Source organism: Phasianus colchicus, chromosome Z, assembly GCF_987193195.1.
Source record: "Phasianus colchicus chromosome Z, bPhaCol1.hap1.1, whole genome shotgun sequence".
Taxonomy (NCBI): domain Eukaryota; kingdom Metazoa; phylum Chordata; class Aves; order Galliformes; family Phasianidae; genus Phasianus; species Phasianus colchicus.
This window is the reverse complement of record NC_143476.1, coordinates 6,157,021-6,173,555: the sequence shown is the minus strand read 5'-3', so window position 1 is coordinate 6,173,555 and position 16,535 is coordinate 6,157,021. Positions and strand designations below refer to the sequence as shown.

Sequence of the window (16,535 nt, the reverse complement as noted above, 5' to 3'; positions counted from 1 at the left end):
TGAGGTAACAATTTAATTTCCAGGTAGAGACCAGTGCAAGTGGTGCTCCTCAGCTGCTGGTATTGAGAGCAGTGCTATTTATTGCATTTGTCAGTGAAATGGACATCTCATTCATTGTATGTACTTGCAGACATCCTATTTTCTGTTTCATATTCTGATTTATGTCGTCAAAGATCTTTCTAGTCTGGCTGTGATTGACACAAAACAAAGAGAAACTGTTAGGCTGAGACACAGGGGATGCCACCAGAAATGCATCCAATAATCCTTGTCATCTCACACGCTTTTTCAGAGAGCTGAGAACAATATTAGGTTCATCTCTTGTCATCTGCTGATAAAGCCTGATCTTCTGCCAACTGTGGGAACAGGATGATAAATATTTTAACTGGAAGCCAAGGATTCACTGCTGTCATGCCTGAAATGACATAGGAAAGAAGGAGCTCTAGGAGATGATTTACTGTCTGGGTTTAAATGTTTGCATACTTCAGTGTGTCCTAGACACCAGAAAAGAAAGCCATCCCTTTCCTCCAGATCAGCTCAGAGACTAAATGTTATACTATGGAAAAACAGACTTTGTCATTAGCCTCATCCAGTCATTAGTTCACAGGGCTGGCAATCAGATGGGATTGCATGTGTACAGATACATAGTAGTAAAAATGTGAAGCTGAGAAGACTTTATACTAAATACTAAAAAGAGATATGCAAGGTGAAATTTTAGTAATGTTTTATATGCTTTCGTACGTACTATCTCCACATCTAGATTCTCCATAGGAGAGCATTACTGTAGGCTACTTGGTCCTCTACAGCTTCTGGTCTTCTGGAAAACATCAGTGTTTTGTTATTCATTTGGAAGCTCAGTGTTACGTCCTGTGACCTCTCTAGATTTCTCCATGAGAATATGTAGAAATCTGTAAAGCTCTGATGTCCCTCAGTTCACTACACAAAATTTAAGGGCAGTGCCAAATTCCGTATATCTAGTTCATCCTGCAGAATGATGCCATTTTTTTATCTCAGTGAAAAGTAGAGCAGTCAAAACAGGACTGGATTTTTGTTCCAGCGCAGACCAAATTTCCTGCCTACCTTCAAGAAAAGCTCATCGTGTGTAGCTACAGTTACGTACAGATGCAGCTCCTCTGTTAAAATGTACAGAGAGAATGTTCTCTAACCTTGATATGAGATATTTACTGATCTTGTAGCATGAGTGACCTCCTGATTCTTCACGCCTGACAATTTTTAAATAATGAGAAATAAAGACATATATTTTTCAAAACAGGTATAGAGATTGACTTACAAAAAAAAATGTTTATCTTGAATCAATCATACACTCACCATTGCAATTAAAAAAAAAAAAAAAGAAAAAAAAAAAAGAAAGAAGAAAAGCCACATTCTTACAGTGGCATTTCACAGTATTGTAATTCTGTTGTGTGAAATCAAGGTTCTCTCATCGTGAAATAATGACCATGTTCTCTTTTCAGATCTAAACATACAAATGCTAAAGGCAGCAGTGCTGTTCAAGAATACATTACCAGCTCAAACACTGCTTTGGCTATAAAACTTAAGGTAGTAAGGAATTTTATCAAGGAATCACAGAATCACAGAATTGCCAGGGTTGGAAGGGACCTCAAGGGTCATGAATCTCCAACCCCCCTGCCACACGCAGGGCCACCAACCATTCCACCTAATGCTAGACCAGACTGCCCAGGGCCCCATCCAATCTGGCTTTGAACACCTCCAGGGACGGGGCATCCACAACCTCTCTGGGCAGCTGTTCCAGTACAGTACAGTCATGTTTTAATTTCAGTCTGAGTCAGGACACACTGCATAGCAGAGTACTTGTATTTGTACTGTATTAATTGTGACTTTCAGAGTTACAGTTAAACAGTTTGGGCCCTGATGACTTCAGCTGCTGAAAATAATGCAGCCTAGTCACCTCCTGGGACGGTGACAGCAGTAGAAATGTGAAATTGCTGCCTTCCCTTTTCTTTTTCATGGTTTAGACTCTAAGGTTAGTGTTGCTAGCTAGGTTTGTCATGTTTCTAATGTTATTAGAAATGTAGCAGCAGAGCTCCAGATAGACACCAAAAGAAGTGAAGCTTCTATCTTCATGTGGGCTGGACTCTTAACTGTACGCTTTTTAATAAAGGAGATTATTTTGTATGCCAGCATTTTCTACAATAGAGATTAGTGTGTGTAATACTTTCCATGTATCATCTTTCCTCCTTTCTCACAAGGGAGAGCAGAGGCTCTCCCTCAGCTGAGGTCATTCCCTGCTTGGAATTCCGCATGGAACCGGAACCCCAGAGCCGAGTGCATCACAGAAGATGCTGCGTTTGGGGGCCTGCAGGGCTGCCCTGCGTGCTGCCTGGTCCCCAGCCATTCCCTGTGAGGTGACACTGCGCTGTGATGTCACAGTGGTACCTCGTGCGCCCTCGTGGCAGCGGTGGGAGCGGTGGCTCAGTCCGCTTGTGGGACCCGCAGGAAGCGGAACCAGAGAGAGCGTTGCGTCTACCTGGAGATTTCCTGCTGTCATGGAGCGGCTGAGAGCCCTTCGAGGTGAGTCCCTCCACCTCTCCGCACGCCGTGACGCCGCCCGAGCGCACGTGTGCCTCCAGAGTCAGTTCAGGCCGCGCCGGCAGCACCGTCCTCGCTCTGCTGAGCGCAGCTGCCCGCCGTGGTTTCCCCGGCACCCCAGCAAGGGGAAAGCTCCCTCCCCCGTCCCTGCCAACCGTGGGGCTGGAGGAGCGTTCCTCCCAGAGCCGGCCGGATGCTCGGCCCTGGCTCCGAGCGACACCGGCGGCAGCTGCTCCGCTCTTTGCTTCCAGGTCTCTTTGCCTGTGTGGGCTGCGTGCCCAGACGTACGCGTCGCAGGGAGAGAAGCAGGGTGCCGAGCCCTGTCCCTGTCTCCGCTGTGACTGTGCTGCAACAGCGCCTGCAAGACCGGGAGGTGAGCTGGGGACGTCCGGCCGTGAATCCTTGCCGTGGCGCAGTGCCGTGGTCCTGTGGGTGCCGGGCCGCGGCACCACACCGGCACGGTGATGGGTGGCAGTGGGCGGCTCCCCGAGAGCAAGGGCAAAGCAAAGCATGACTGGTCCCTGTCCCCAGGGTGATCGAGCACAGGTGTACCGCGAGCTGGAGGGCGCCCTGTGGGAAGACGACAGCCGCCCGCCGTGCGGAGTGGTGAACCGGCTGCTGGCAGAGGTGTCCCGGGACCTGACGGCAGCCCAGGTGAGGGGTTACAGCCAAAGGCAAAGGGAGCCGCTGCCCGTGCTGGTGTTGTGCTGGTGGACGGCGGTGGCTCAGCCCTTCCAGGGGTCTCAGGCAGTCTCCTGGACGGTGTGTCACCAGTGACTCCTTTTCAGGGTGTCAGGGACAACGTGAGGATGGCTGCCAGCAACGTCCTGGTGGCTCTGGCCCGGATGCATTTCAGCTTGGTGATGGCTGAGCTCCAGGGCCAGCTGAAGGCCATCGGGGAGAGACCCAAGGATTTCGTGCTCATCACCCTCAGCAAACTGTTCGGCATCTACGGTAGAGTGCTCTCAGCCACCCTACACCTATGACAACTGGGGAAAGGGGTCTTTCCTCTCTGCGCGTGATCTGCACCCTGGGGGATGCAGGGCTTCCCCCCCTCCTCTGTTGCTGCCAGGGCTCTGACTGTGGACCTCTACTTCCTCTCTGCAGCTCCACAGTGCATCCCCTTCACGTGGCTGATGCTGGCTGGCCTGCGCAGTGTGGTGGGCCAGGTGAGGAGCGGCCGGACCCTGCGCCTCGCTTGTGCTGGTGAGTGCTGGCTCCAGAGCAGGGGGCCTCGGGACAGCCCTTGCACCTCGCCCTGCTGCAGGCTCTCACAGGCTGCCTTTTCTCTCACTCTCTTTAAACACAGAAAATAACAATTACTATTCATAAGTGTTTCTTTAATTTTGTTTTTTCAGTTGTGAAACAGTGGCTGGATGGAGTGAAGACTCACTTGTCCTCTGGATCCCAATGCCCCTGGCCTGCCATGGAGAAAGAGCGGATCTATGAGAACCTTCAGGAGCTGCTCTTCTCTGTGCTGAGGAACTGGCAGGACTGCCAGGAGGAGGAGGTGAGCCTTGCTGCGCTCCCAGCCCAGGGTGGCAGCGGGGGCACCCATGTGGCAGCTCTGTCTGTGCCCAGTGGGCTGGCAGCTGAGCAGTGGTGGGAGGGAGTGGGCTGGCTCTGCAAAGGGCCCCGAAGTGGCTCTGTGGCAGGGAGCAGCTACATGTCACAGCACTGTGGCAGGAAGAGCTGGGGATGAGGGTCTGGGGAAAACCTGCCTGCCCTCCAGAGCGAGCCCATCTCCTGCTGGGCGTGGGGGTTGGGGAAGGGGAAGGGAAAGAGAAAGCCTTCTCTGTAGGAAGGGCAGACCTTCGGTCTTTGATGCCGGGCCTCTGCCATCCCTCTCCAGGACAAACAGGCCGTCCTCAGGGCCGTGGCTGCCATGCTGGACGTTCTCCTGCAAGAGGAGCTGCACCAAGAGCACGTCTGGGAGCAGCTCCTCTGGCTTGTGCACCCGTGTCAGGAGATCCAAGACACCTGCAGGGTGGCCAAGGTGAGACGCTGTGCAGGGCTCAGGGTGGACGTGGGGCCAGTGCAAGTGCCACGAGGGGTCGGGGGGTGCAGGGAGGAGGTGGGGAGCCCTTGGAGAAAGGAGGAATGGGTGCCTGAGAGCCTGAGGAGCTCTGTGCTAGCAACTGGGGGGACCACATCCAGTTGCATTTCATGGGGGAGAATGCCTGTGCAGGAGCTTCCCCCTGCGGAGGAACAGTTGGAAAACAATTTCTCCACTCCCAAGTGGCTAGATGTGGCTTCATCCCTTTCCTCCTCTCCTGGTCTCTTGCAGAGCCTCACTGTCTTCCTGGAGGCCTTAGAGGGCATTGAGTCTGTCATCCAGAAGGACAAGTTTCTGGACATCACGAGTGCCGTGTTCTACCAGGTAAGGGGAGCCTATCCTTGTGCCCACAGCAGTTTCCCTTTTGGCTAAGTCTCAGGAGGAGTGCAAAGGTCTGAGCCCCTGACTAATGCAGCTGAGCCTTGGCTCCTGCATGCTCAAGGCTGTTCCAGAGCCGTGCCTGTCCCCCTGGGGATGCTGTGAGGCAGGCTGGGTTTTGTCTGCCTGTGCTCTTCCTGAGAGTGCCCAGGGAGACGAGAGCAGCAGCACAGCGTCTTTTCCATCCTCAGTGCTGATGTGATTTTCTCATATGGACCTTGTTCCCACAGCTCTATGACAACACCAAGCAGCACAGCGAGGCTGATCGAGCGGAGCTGACCCACTGCATCCTGCTGCAGGGTAAGGAGAGGAGCTTTGGCAATGCTTGCAGTGCCCTGGCCAAAATCGCTCTCATAAACCTCAGGATTGGGCACGAGTTTCTCGCTAACATAGCGTGGGATTTCCTCCCTGCAGCCCGGATCTGCCCAGAGGAAATGGTCCTGTTTCTGCAGTCACAGCTGGGCGAGGACTGGGAGGCTGGACGCGTGGCAGCACTGGGTCTGCTCGGTGCTCTGGCTCGCTCTGATGGTCAGTACCACAGGCTGGGACTTCCAGGGATCCCCTCTGCCATCGGGGTTGTGGCTCCGCTCATGCTTCTGTGCATCTCTTGCAGAGCCCGTGATGATGGAGAAGCTGCCCCAGGTGGTTGAGGCTGTGCAGTGTCTGTGCAGCGACCTCAGGATCCGGGTGAGCTGCTTTGGGAAAGGAAAGCTCTGTCAGGGTGGTGATGCTGCTGCCAACACGGGCAGGGCTGGGGTGACTAGAGAGGTGCTGGGGCATTGACCACACGGTCGCGATGGCTCCTGTGGGAGAGCAGGCAGAGTGGAGCGGGCAGGTCCCTGTGCTGTGCTTGGAAAGTGCATAGCCTGGTGCTACGGCCTGGCCCTCACCTCAGGAGCCAAGGCTTCTCCTCTGCTCCTGTTGTCTCTGCTCGTGCCCAAAGGGCTGCCCCGATGAGCAGGTGGCTTCCCTTTGCCTTCTGACCAGAAAAATCACGCCCACAATTGACCCCTGGCAGGTGAGGACGGCAGTTCTGCATTTCATCAAGGACCTGCTCAGTTTGAACACCCGGAGCTGCTCAGCCTGGGATGTGGTGGGGCACATCTTCACTGAGTTCAGCCGCACCGCTGGAAGAAGGGTAAGGACAGTGGGCAGCATCTTCTTTGGGAAGACCTGTGCTGCTCAGAGGGTGGCACAGAAGCACCGCTGGGGCCGCACCTGAGCCTCCTGAGAGGCTCCTGAGAACTGAGGTAACCGGGTTTCAACACCGTTGTTGTGCAGGCAGCTGGAGACCTTTCTGCCCGGGAAGCCCAGGAAGAAGGAGCTCTGCAGGAGCTGTGCATGGACATCCTGGGGTCTCTGGACGTCTCTGCGACAGGGATGTCCAAAGTAAGTCACATCTGCCCTGCTGCTGCTCCTTGCCTTCGCACCACCTGTTCCTCATCCCACCACCCCAGGTCTCTCCTCCAGCGTGCTCTGAAGCACGCAAGGCTCAGGGAAATTCGCAGAGTCCTCTTCGTCTCTGAGCGGAGGCAGGAATGCTGACACGCTCAACTGCCTCGTTCCCGACAGCTCCTGTGGCCACGGCTGCTGCTGTTCGTGGTGCCAGCCCAGCACACCGGCATGCTGATCCCGGTCTCGCGCTGTGTCCGAGCCCTGGCCGAGAGAGAGGATCTGACAGGACGGCGAGTAGAGGAGCTGGATCCCCATTTCCTCAGCTCCATGTTTCAAGGTAGGAGCAGAAGCTCCGCCAGTGAGCTCTGCTGACCTGTGCTACCACCCAGAAGGGACAGCGGAGCTGCGCGTGGCTGGGCACGGAGCGTCTTGGAGTCTGACTCAGCACTTTTTTCTCCTCACAGGCCCACGACTGACTCCCCAGACACTGCTGGCGCGCCTGCTGGTGAGTAGATGCTCCAGAGCCCAGTGCCACCAGCCCCCGGGAGGAAGCAGCACGGCCACGGGCAGAGCTGTCGGCTGCTCCTTGCCCGCCAGGGCAGAGCCACGCTGCTTCCATCCTGGGGGGAAGCCGCTGCTCTTGCTGCAGAAGTGACCCTGCTTCTCCTTGCTCTCGCTCAGGTGGTGGCAGGGAGCCCTGTTGCAGGCAGCGAACTCCAGGCCGCTGCCTTACAGCTGATGCAAAACCTCCACAGCAGGTTCCACAGAGCTGTGGGGGCCATGTGGGCCGCTGAGATCCCCCTGCTGCTGCAGTGTCTCCAAGGTAAAGTGCTGGTGGGGAGGGAGAGGCGGAGGCAGGGAAGGGGGGGAGTGAAAATGCAGCTCTCTCTGCAGGGTGGCAGAGGGGAAGCATTGCCTGCAGCCCAGTGCTTGCTCTGCTGCTGTTCCCATTCCAGGGAGACAGCGCTGAGGCCCGGGGATCTTTCCCCGCGGGGATCTGCCCCTTCCAGGACACGGATGGGCCCTTCACGTCCCCTCAGTTAGTTCTGTGTTCCTGCGGGGACAGTGTTTGTGGGGAGGGACAAGTCAGTTTGTGGAGGGGGTGCGGGTCCCAGCTTGGCAGTGTCAAGTGCCCAGGCCAAGCCAGGTTTGCAGCAGCTCTTCTTCTGTGCCTTGATCCCAAGTAAGGGTCTTTTTCTTCCTGTTGCTGTGCAGGGAAAGATGAGAGCTTCCTGGACGCTGCAGGGTGGGAGCGCCGTCTGCTGAAGGTACAGCACTGCTGGGTGCAGAGAAGTGCTTGCCTGCCCCAAGTAGCCCCGCTCCCATATGAGCCACCACGGGACAGGAACAGCCTCTCCAGTGCTGCTGAGGAGCCTTTGAGGCGCAGCCTCTTCCTCTCTGTCCCAAGCCCAAGGGGGGTCTTAGGAGAAGGGGGGCAGGCGGCTTTAATGGAGGGAATGCTGGGGGAGCTGGGAGAGGAACTGTTCTTCCAGACACCTCTCCCCAGAGGGCTGCAGCAATTGGGAGTGAGGGAGGAGGCAAAGGGCAAGGGAACATCGTCTTCTCCTGTTCTCCAACAGTTCCTCGGGGCGTCAATGGACACCATACGGGATGAGGCCTGGATCGAGGCCCTGAGCTGTGAGCTGAGCCGGTGGCTGAGCAGCTCTGCCAGCAGCTCTGCAGAAAAGGTGAGTTCCCCCCGGCTCCACCCAGCGGTGCAGCTGCAGGTGTCCAACTGGGGCTGGGGCTGCGGCTGGTGCTCTGCCCACGCGGGATGCTGGTGCTGCTTCCCCAGTCTGTGCCCCCAGAGGGCCTTTCCCTGCAATCTGCCCAGGGATGGCTAAAGCTCGGCCCTGCAGCTGCTCTCAGCGACTCCCGGGGAGCGTGGGTCCTTCCCACTTGGCCCTTCCCCAACAGGTTAAGCTGCTGCCACATCTCAACTTCTTCCTTCCCTTCCCCTGCAGTCTTTCCTGTACAAGGCTCTGGGCACAGTGCTGGGAGCCTGTAAGGGAGTCCTCTACGTCCAGGAGAAGCTGCTGCAGCACCTGGAGGAAGCAAACGCGGAGGACCCATGCGAGGCCCAGGTGAGCCCTGCTCTCCTCCAGCTCCTGCGAGCATCCCCGCTCCGTCCCTGGGCCAGAGGGCTTCTCCTGGCCCTGCTCCGCGCCTTTCCATCTCCTCCCTGCTGCCCTTTTCCTCAGGAGAGGATCTGTAGATTCAGGCCTGTGCCAACTGCCCCTTGTTCTTTTGTGCAGGGAATGGTCTCTCTTCTCAGCCACGCGGCTGAGAGTAACTTCCAAGCAGTCCTGGCCACGCTCACCACGTTTGCGTCCAGGCTGTGCAAAGGCCGCAACGCGAGGATTTCCAGGCGCAAGAAGGTAAAGCGTTACGGGTTTCCATCTTGGCATTCTTCTGCCTTTTTTTCTGCCCTGGAGCCCAGGTGCATCGCGGGGCACTGGGGGCCGTTGAGCGAGTGTCTCAAGGCATTTCTTCCCACACAGATGGAGCTGGACAGCACGAGAGCTCAGGCCACACGCAGCGCTCTCGTGCTCGCCCACGGCAGCTTGGCACTGCGTGCCTCCAAGGAACAGCTGCTCGCCCACCTGGAGGGAGACATCGTGGGCAACATCCTGATGCTCTACAGCTGCAGCTGCCGGGTGAGAGCTCAAAGCGTGCCAGGGTGTCGGAGTGCCCAGCTGCAGCCCCTCCACAGGGGGGGATGCTGAGAGGGGCCTTCCCTTTCCAAAGGTCCCCCGGGGAATGGTTTGTGCCCAGATGAAGACCCAAACCCTTCCCTTAGCGTTGCCCCCAAGTGTCCCCCTTGCAGCCCTTGTCCCATCCCGCAGTTCAAAGAATGTTCTTCTCTCTTGGGCCTCAGGACCTGCAGAACAACCTCGCGCTGGTGCAGAGCATCATCGACTTCAGCTCTGCCTTCCAAGCTGTGGGTGATTCTGCATCCTTTAACCCCTCCTTGAAGGTAAAGCTTCTGGAGATCCTGATGGTGAGTGCCTAGAGGCAGGGCTGCCTGCAGAGTTCTGGGCTGCGCCACACGGCCCACTTCCCTGGGGGCACACAGGTCTCCATCAGCCACACGTCTCCAGCTGGTGGGGACTTTGGGTGCTGGAGGCAGCAGCTGGGCAGCGGGCTAGGTGCACCAGCTGTCGAGCTGCTGCATCCTGCAGTGCTTCCATGGGGAAACATGGGAGTGATGGGGCTGATGTGTGGCAGTTGTGTCTGTCTCAGGGCTGGGTAGAACAGCTCTCGTGTGCCCCCTGCCCACCTTGACAGTGTCTCTCTGGGACTTGCAGGACCTGATGAAGAAATATTATTCGGGCATCCCTGTCTCCCCAGTGCCCCTCAAGGTGGTTCTGGCCCTGGAGCAGCTGAGGTAAGGTCCCCATTTTGGGTAGCTCCTGAAGGTCTGGAGGGGGTAGGGGGTGAGGAGCCGCATCTACAGGAGTGAAGACTGGGCTGTTGTGCCCAGCAAAACTGAGGTTCTGGGCAGGGAGAAAGGCCCTGGTGCTCCTGTCCCCTGGCAGGGAAGAGAAAGGAGAGTTGGGGTTTCCTTCCCTTCAGAGAGGGAGGTGGTTCAGTGCTGCCGGGGAGGAGGTGGGCGCTGCTGGAACTGAAGACAGTGCTCAGCAGCAGGAGCTGGGGGTATTGGCTTGGTAGCTGTCGATTAGGAGAAAGTCAGATGTTGTCTGAACCAGTCTGGAGAGCACTGCTAAAGGCCCTTTCTGATTTCTCTTCCTTTCTTCCTCCTGTCAGCAAGCTGAAGCCCTCTTTTGAAAGCAAGGACATGCGGGAGATGTTGGTCCTGTGCTGCAAGAACATCGTGACGCACCCTTCAGCAGAGATGATGCTGAAGATCAGGAAGTCACAGCACGCAGCGCAGTACCTGCAGGTAACCTGCCGTAAATTTCCCGGCCACCTCTCGGTCAAACCCGACCTCAGCACACACAGCCTATGCTCTGGCAGCAGCCGTGATGCTAAACCTCACTGCCCTCTTCTGCTTTCAGCTTCAGCAAACGTCCCTGAAAGCTCTGGGCCGGCTCATGGCGGTTCTGCTCCAGACAGAGCCCAGCGGCGGCTTCTTTCAGAACATAGTGCATGTGAGTATGTGTGGGGCAAGGGAGAAAGCATGGTGCCTGTCGGCAGTGGGGGCAGATCTGGGGACTGAGAGGGTGATCAGAGGGGAGCAATCTCCTGCTGACATGCCAGCTCACTGCGAGCTCAGAAATGGGCAGAGCGATGGGCCCTGCAGGGGAAAGGCAGGAGCCAGCCCCTGGCAGGCCACAGCCGAGGAAAAGCTCCCGGGTTAGCAGGCAGGATGACTGCAGAGAGCGGGGGCAGCAGTGCCGGTGCTCAGTGAGGCTGGAGGCCACGTGGAGCCACAGGGCAGCCTTGGGGGAAAGTGCTGGGGAAGGAGGGACAGGGAGAGGGGCGGCAGGAGGGAAAGCAAAGACTCCTCAGTGAGACAGATGCTCTACCCCAGGTCCTGCAGAAATGCATGGTTTCAGAGAACGTGTGGGAGCGCAAGAGGGCCCTGCAGACCTGCTCCCAGCTGCTGGCTGTTTGCGAAGAGCTTCGAGTGAGTAAAGAGCCCCACCGCATGCCCCCTGCTCCCTCCCCAGAGCCCCTGAGCTGGAAGGCGAGCTCCGCCCAGCTGTGCATGCTGTGCCACGGCGTGAGGAAGGCACAGGCGGAGAAGGCAGGGAGAGCCGGGGCTGCCTACAGCTTTCTTCCTGCCTCTCACCCCTGCAGAGAGCAGATGCCTGCGAGCACTTTGGCTCCCTGGTGGGATTGCTGGCGCCTCTGACGTGCGACCCCATGCCCGCATCCCGCCAGTTGGCTGCCACGTGTCTGAGCTCCCTTCTCCGAATCCAAGGTGAGCAGAGCAGGTTGCACCAGCCCTCTGCCCTCCTCCGTGGCACTGCCAGAGCCCCACGGGCTGGGCCCTGTTTACAGGAGGGAGAGGCACCGTGCACAGCTCTCTTCTCGTCCCCACCCTGTCCTCTGTCTCTCCCCCGTGGAGAGCAGTTCCATTTCCAGAAGCATGACTTCCCTTTTCTCCCTGGGCTCTTTCCAGCCAAAGCAGCCAACAGGGAGCCAGGAGACATCGGGAGCCTGTCTGAGGGACTGCATGCCTGCAGCACTGTCTCTCAGCTCCAGACCACGTCCAAAATGGCCATGGTAAGTGGACCCAGAAAGGGGTGGTGGGATCTCTGTGCGGAGGCTTCTGCACGACTCTGTGCTGCTCCCAGCCTTTCACACCGTTTCCAAAATGAGCTGTCACCCTGAGACCGCTGTTCTCAGCAAGTAGCAGGAGGCTCTGAGTTATGGCTGGCCTTCAGGCACGCAGTGCAAGGGGCTGACTCCATGATGTGCGTGTGTGTGTGTGTGTGTGTGTGTGTGTGCACTTGCGTGCATGTGTGACTGTGGCTGCTGGGAGGTAGGCTTTGCATGTCAGCAGACACCATGGGTGCAGAAGCTGAGCGAAGGCTCAGCCGCCTTCTGTGTAAATAGCAGGGTACGGACAGCAGGAGCGTTGTGAATGGCCGGCAAGCCACTGAGCTAAGAATGCCCTCCAGCCTGCTTTGTGCTCTGAAGAGCTGCGCAGAGCAGTGATGGGATCTCTCCTGCTTCTCATCTCTCTGCAGATCGTGTGCAGAAACTTCCCCGTCGAACGCACCGTCGACTTCATGATGGCCACCAAGGAGACCATCCGGAAAGCCACAGGAGTGCGCGTGCGTGCTGCTGGGAAGTGGGTGACCACCTTTCTGCAGATGCACGGGAAGGACATCTGTTGGAACGTAAGAGACTTTCTTTCTTCCACGTGTCTTGGTTTGTTTCTGGCTGTTGCACCATGCCCTGTGCCGTCTGCCTCTGGAACTAAAGCAGCACAGCCTGAGCGCAGAGCCAGGGCTTGGACAGGGGGGCTGGTTTGAAATTTAGGCTTAGGCGTTGCAGCATGTCAAGGGAGCAGGCACTGCTCACGCGCTGAATGTCCATGGTCAGGCCCTGCAGAGTCCAGGATGCAGCAAGTCATTCCTTCTCCCCTTCTTCTTCCAGGTGCCACCCATCCTCTACATCCTGCGCAGCTGCGCGTCATCTACGCAGCAGAGCACGTTCGTGCCCTTCCTGTGCCAGGCGGTGGTCATCCTCACCCGCTGTCACACTGAGGCCGTGATGAACAACTTCTCCCGGCCGCCTGGACCCACAGACAGGTACTGGCACTCCTGCCTTTGCTGTAGTTGTAGCTTGCCTCTGCCAGAGGGATCCAGGGAGGAGGCAGCTTCTCTTTTTTCCTCTCAAAGTCTGTGTGAGGTGGAAATTACTCAGTCACAACTTGAGACTCTCCATTTTCTAGTGAGACGTGGAAGAGAATAAGAGAGTTCTGCCTTCAACGGTGGAGCCAGTAGAAGAAAAAGGAAGAAAAAGAAAAGGAAACGAAAGGAAAAAGAGAAAATGAAAGGAGAGAAGAGAAAAAAGAAAAAAAAGAGAAGAAGGAGAGAAGGGGAGTAGAAGGAAGAGGAGAGGAGGGAAAAGGGAAAGGAGAGGGAATGAGGAAGAATGAGAGGAAAGGGGAGGGAAGAAAAAGGGAATGAAAAAGAGAAATTTAAAATGAGGAGAGGAGAGGAGAGGAGAGGAGAGGAGAGGAGAGGAGAGGAGAGGAGAGGAGAGGAGAGGAGAGGAGAGGAGAGGAGAGGAGAGGAGAGGAGAGGAGAGGAGAGGAGAGGAGAGGAGAGGAGAGGAGAGGAAAAAGGGAAGGAAAAAGGGAAGGAAAAAGAAGGAGGGGAAAGGAGGAGAGAAGAGAAGAAGAGAAGAGAAGAGAAGAGAAGAGAAGAGAAGAGAAGAGAAGAGAAGAGAAGAGAAGAGAAGAGAAGAGAAGAGAAGAGAAGAGAAGAGAAGAGAAGAGAAGAGAAGAGAAGAGAAGAGAAGAGAAGAGAAGAGAAGAGAAGAGAAGAGAAGAGAAGAGGAGAGAAAATTGTATCATTTATTAAAAATAAATAAATGCGAGAATCCTGGCTGAGATGTGAAAAGGGTACTTTTTTAGCAGTCTTCCTATTTATAGCTGAAGGAACCTGGAAGCTCATCGAGTGCAATCACCTGCCTTAGCAGAACTCCTAGATTAGGTCACTCAGGAACGCATCCAGGCAGGTTTTGAGTAATGTCTCCAGAGAAGGAGACCCCACAGCCCCTCTGGGCAACCTGCTCCAGTGCTCCATCACCCTTACTGAAGGGTCTGAAAGTCTGAGTGGCCTTCAGAATTGAAAAACTAGTTGAGTTATGAACTGTACAAGTTTACCTCAGCAGTCTAAGTGCATGTGTCTCTCATGAAACTAGGACACATCTACACGTCTTTTTCCCCCTTAAATTCCTCACATCCCTAGCATCTATGACAAAATGTGTCATAATATGTTGGCAGACAGTGCTTGGTGGCAGGCTTTAATTTTAACAGTCTTTCAGACCAGAAGCTGTGTAGCTCAGCTCTGGATTCAGACACTTACATTTAGACACTCAAATGTAGTTGCTGCAGACGCCTTAAATTTGGAGGCTCCTCAGTTGCGCAGTCAGACATGAGTACCACTGAGAGAATCTGGTCCATGTTGGAGCTGTGGGTGGTTCCTCACTGAGTGGCTGACGCTCGTTCAAAGCTCAGCAATGTCTCTTGGCAACTCAGATGCCAAAGAGGTATTTATCTGCTAGCTCTGCTTCTCTTGGCAGCAAATCTGGAAATATTCACACAATAATTTGCATTATTTTGGCAACAGCACGAAATGTGAACCAACAGTAATAGAAGCCACTCTCAGCAGTGGCAGATGGGCTGCACAGCTAAGGGTGGAATTAGGCTGCAAGTTCACACATCTCTCACAACTACGCTGTGCTCCTAGTTAGATTCAGTGGGTTTACAGACTTCCAGAAGCAAAAGCAGCTGTCAGCCACGCTCAATTAGACAGGTTGGCAGATGTTTGGCCTCACTAGAACATCGTGAGGACACAGAACAAACTCCAAGGTAGCCCAGCAACAGCATTTCTCACACTGGAGAAGAGTAAGGAGGCTGTGGATGCCCATCCCTGGAGGTATTCGAGGCCAGGCTGGATGTGGCTCTGGGCAGCCTGGTTGAGTGCTTGGTGCCCTGCACACAGCAGGGGCATTGAAACTGTGTGATCATTGTTCCTTTCAACCCAGGCTATTCTGTGATTCTATGATTCTCTGATACATTTTATTCACAGACAAAGGTCACATGCCTTGCTGTACGTTGCAGAAAAGCATCATGAAGAAAAAGCACAGGTCCGACTGCTGGCCCAGGAGCAGCACTTAGTTATTACATGAGATGCACCTGGATGTTCTGGCACGTTTCTGATTGCTTCTTAAGCACAGACCAAGAGCCTACAGGAGAGCCTCTTACACGCATGCAAAATTGAGGAGAGGGGGTGGTAGGAGGCTATTTTTTCTCTAGGGCCCAGTCCAAAACTGACACACAGGTTGTTTAAAGGCACTTCTGTCTACAAATTCTGAAGACTCAGGGCCTACGTCCATGAGAAGGACAGGCATAACAAAATCCACATAGGTGTCATGGCTGTAATGTCTGTCTGTTCCTCTGGACGCTGGGTGATTTTCTCAGCACAGAAATACTAAGCTTTCAACCTCCATTCACTGCAACTTTATGATCTGCTGATTCATAAACCTGCCACTACAGCTTACTTCCATAAACTCAGCCTGAAACTGCTTTAGTGCAATCGTGTCTGGTCTATTAGCTCACACATTATCTTGATCTTTTGAAGATGGCAGCAGCTGCATGTCCTCGACACAGAATAGCAAAATACAAAAACAATCCTCTCTATCCGTGCACACAATATCTGTTAACTTGCTGCATTGGATCAGATACGAACTCTGCAGCAGAAAGAAATGAATGTGTGTTCAGCCTGTTTGGTAAATAAACCCAGAGCTCAGAGCAGGGCTGTGTCACAGGGGCAGGTCTATGAGTCAGCAGATCACAATGTGATTATCTGATGAGAAAATTACTTATGGAGAGAGAATTTAGGTCTGCTTTAAGGGAATGCTTAAGCAAGGAAGTTTTAATTTCATTTTCCATAAATGTCCATGACAGAAAAATAAATACGTAAATAAATAAAATTAAGTGTACCTAAAGAAAGGGAAAACGAAAAAGATTAGAAGATTTTTTTTCCCTGGAATTACAAATTAAGAACCAGAAGATCTCTCGGTACATACTTTTATTAGTTTATTTCCTTCAGCAACTACCCATGGCCTACTTGAAGACACACAGTAGGAAAACATTTAAAAAATAAAGGACTTTACATACACCTACACAATCTATTCAGAGACTCTAACAGAAGAAATGATTTTCTTTCTGTAATTCCTAAATGCAAGTTTGGTATTCACAATAGGAAACAAAGAGCAAGAGAGAATAGTGACAGTCACAAGGTGGAAAATGAGATGCAAAGATTCACCACTGGTAATACAAGAAGACTGGGAAATGTTTTTAATGGTTTTCTCTGTTGCAATTCATGGAGGAAAAGCAAAAGTGGCCCAGTGTCTCTCCTGGAGACCACGCTGTTACTTACTCATGTAACTTGTTTCCTTTGTGTGTCATGTGCAAAGAGAAATAAAGCTCTCCTTGCGTGTGTTTAATTCAAACCTGGAGCGGCAGGAAGAATGCTGTTATCTGTCCCCAGTGCGCATCCTGCTGACTCAGACGTGTGAAGTCACAAGCAGAACTGAGGAAGCAAGAAATGCTTTCACTACAGCTGAGGTCTGCACATTCTGCACTGCGTCTGCTGGACACCATCAAAGGTCTCAGTAGGGGATGAAGGAGGATACATCTTCAGCAGCTCCACATCTGGCAAACTGTCTGGAAAGCTAAGTTCACACAGTTGAAGCTGCCTGAAGCACAGCAGCAGATGGCGTTACAGACAGATGCCAGGAAAAAAAAGTGTTATTTTCTGCAAACATATACAAGCACTGAAATGCTGCTTAGATGAAAAGGTTACTACATCATGCACTAGTTGCTCGTTGCTTTTTCAAGAACAAGAGCACAAGTTTAAACTTTTCCTTATTTCCTTGACAAATGGCTAAGATAAAATAAAACTATGTTTTAATTTATGCACTAAAA

At 53.9% G+C, this 16,535-nt stretch overlaps 1 protein-coding gene across 1 annotated transcript; it reads left to right on the top strand.

Moving 5' to 3' along the window:
* Positions 1-3,449: 3,449 nt before the first annotated feature.
* On the top strand, positions 3,450-4,996 carry LOC149912317 (uncharacterized). The gene is made up of 4 exons (XM_090130720.1): positions 3,450-3,774; positions 3,927-4,078; positions 4,421-4,564; positions 4,856-4,996. Exons 1-4 carry the CDS (start codon positions 3,606-3,608, stop codon positions 4,994-4,996), a joined length of 606 nt encoding a protein of 201 aa, XP_089986846.1. The 5' UTR covers positions 3,450-3,605.
* Positions 4,997-16,535: the final 11,539 nt, after the last annotated feature.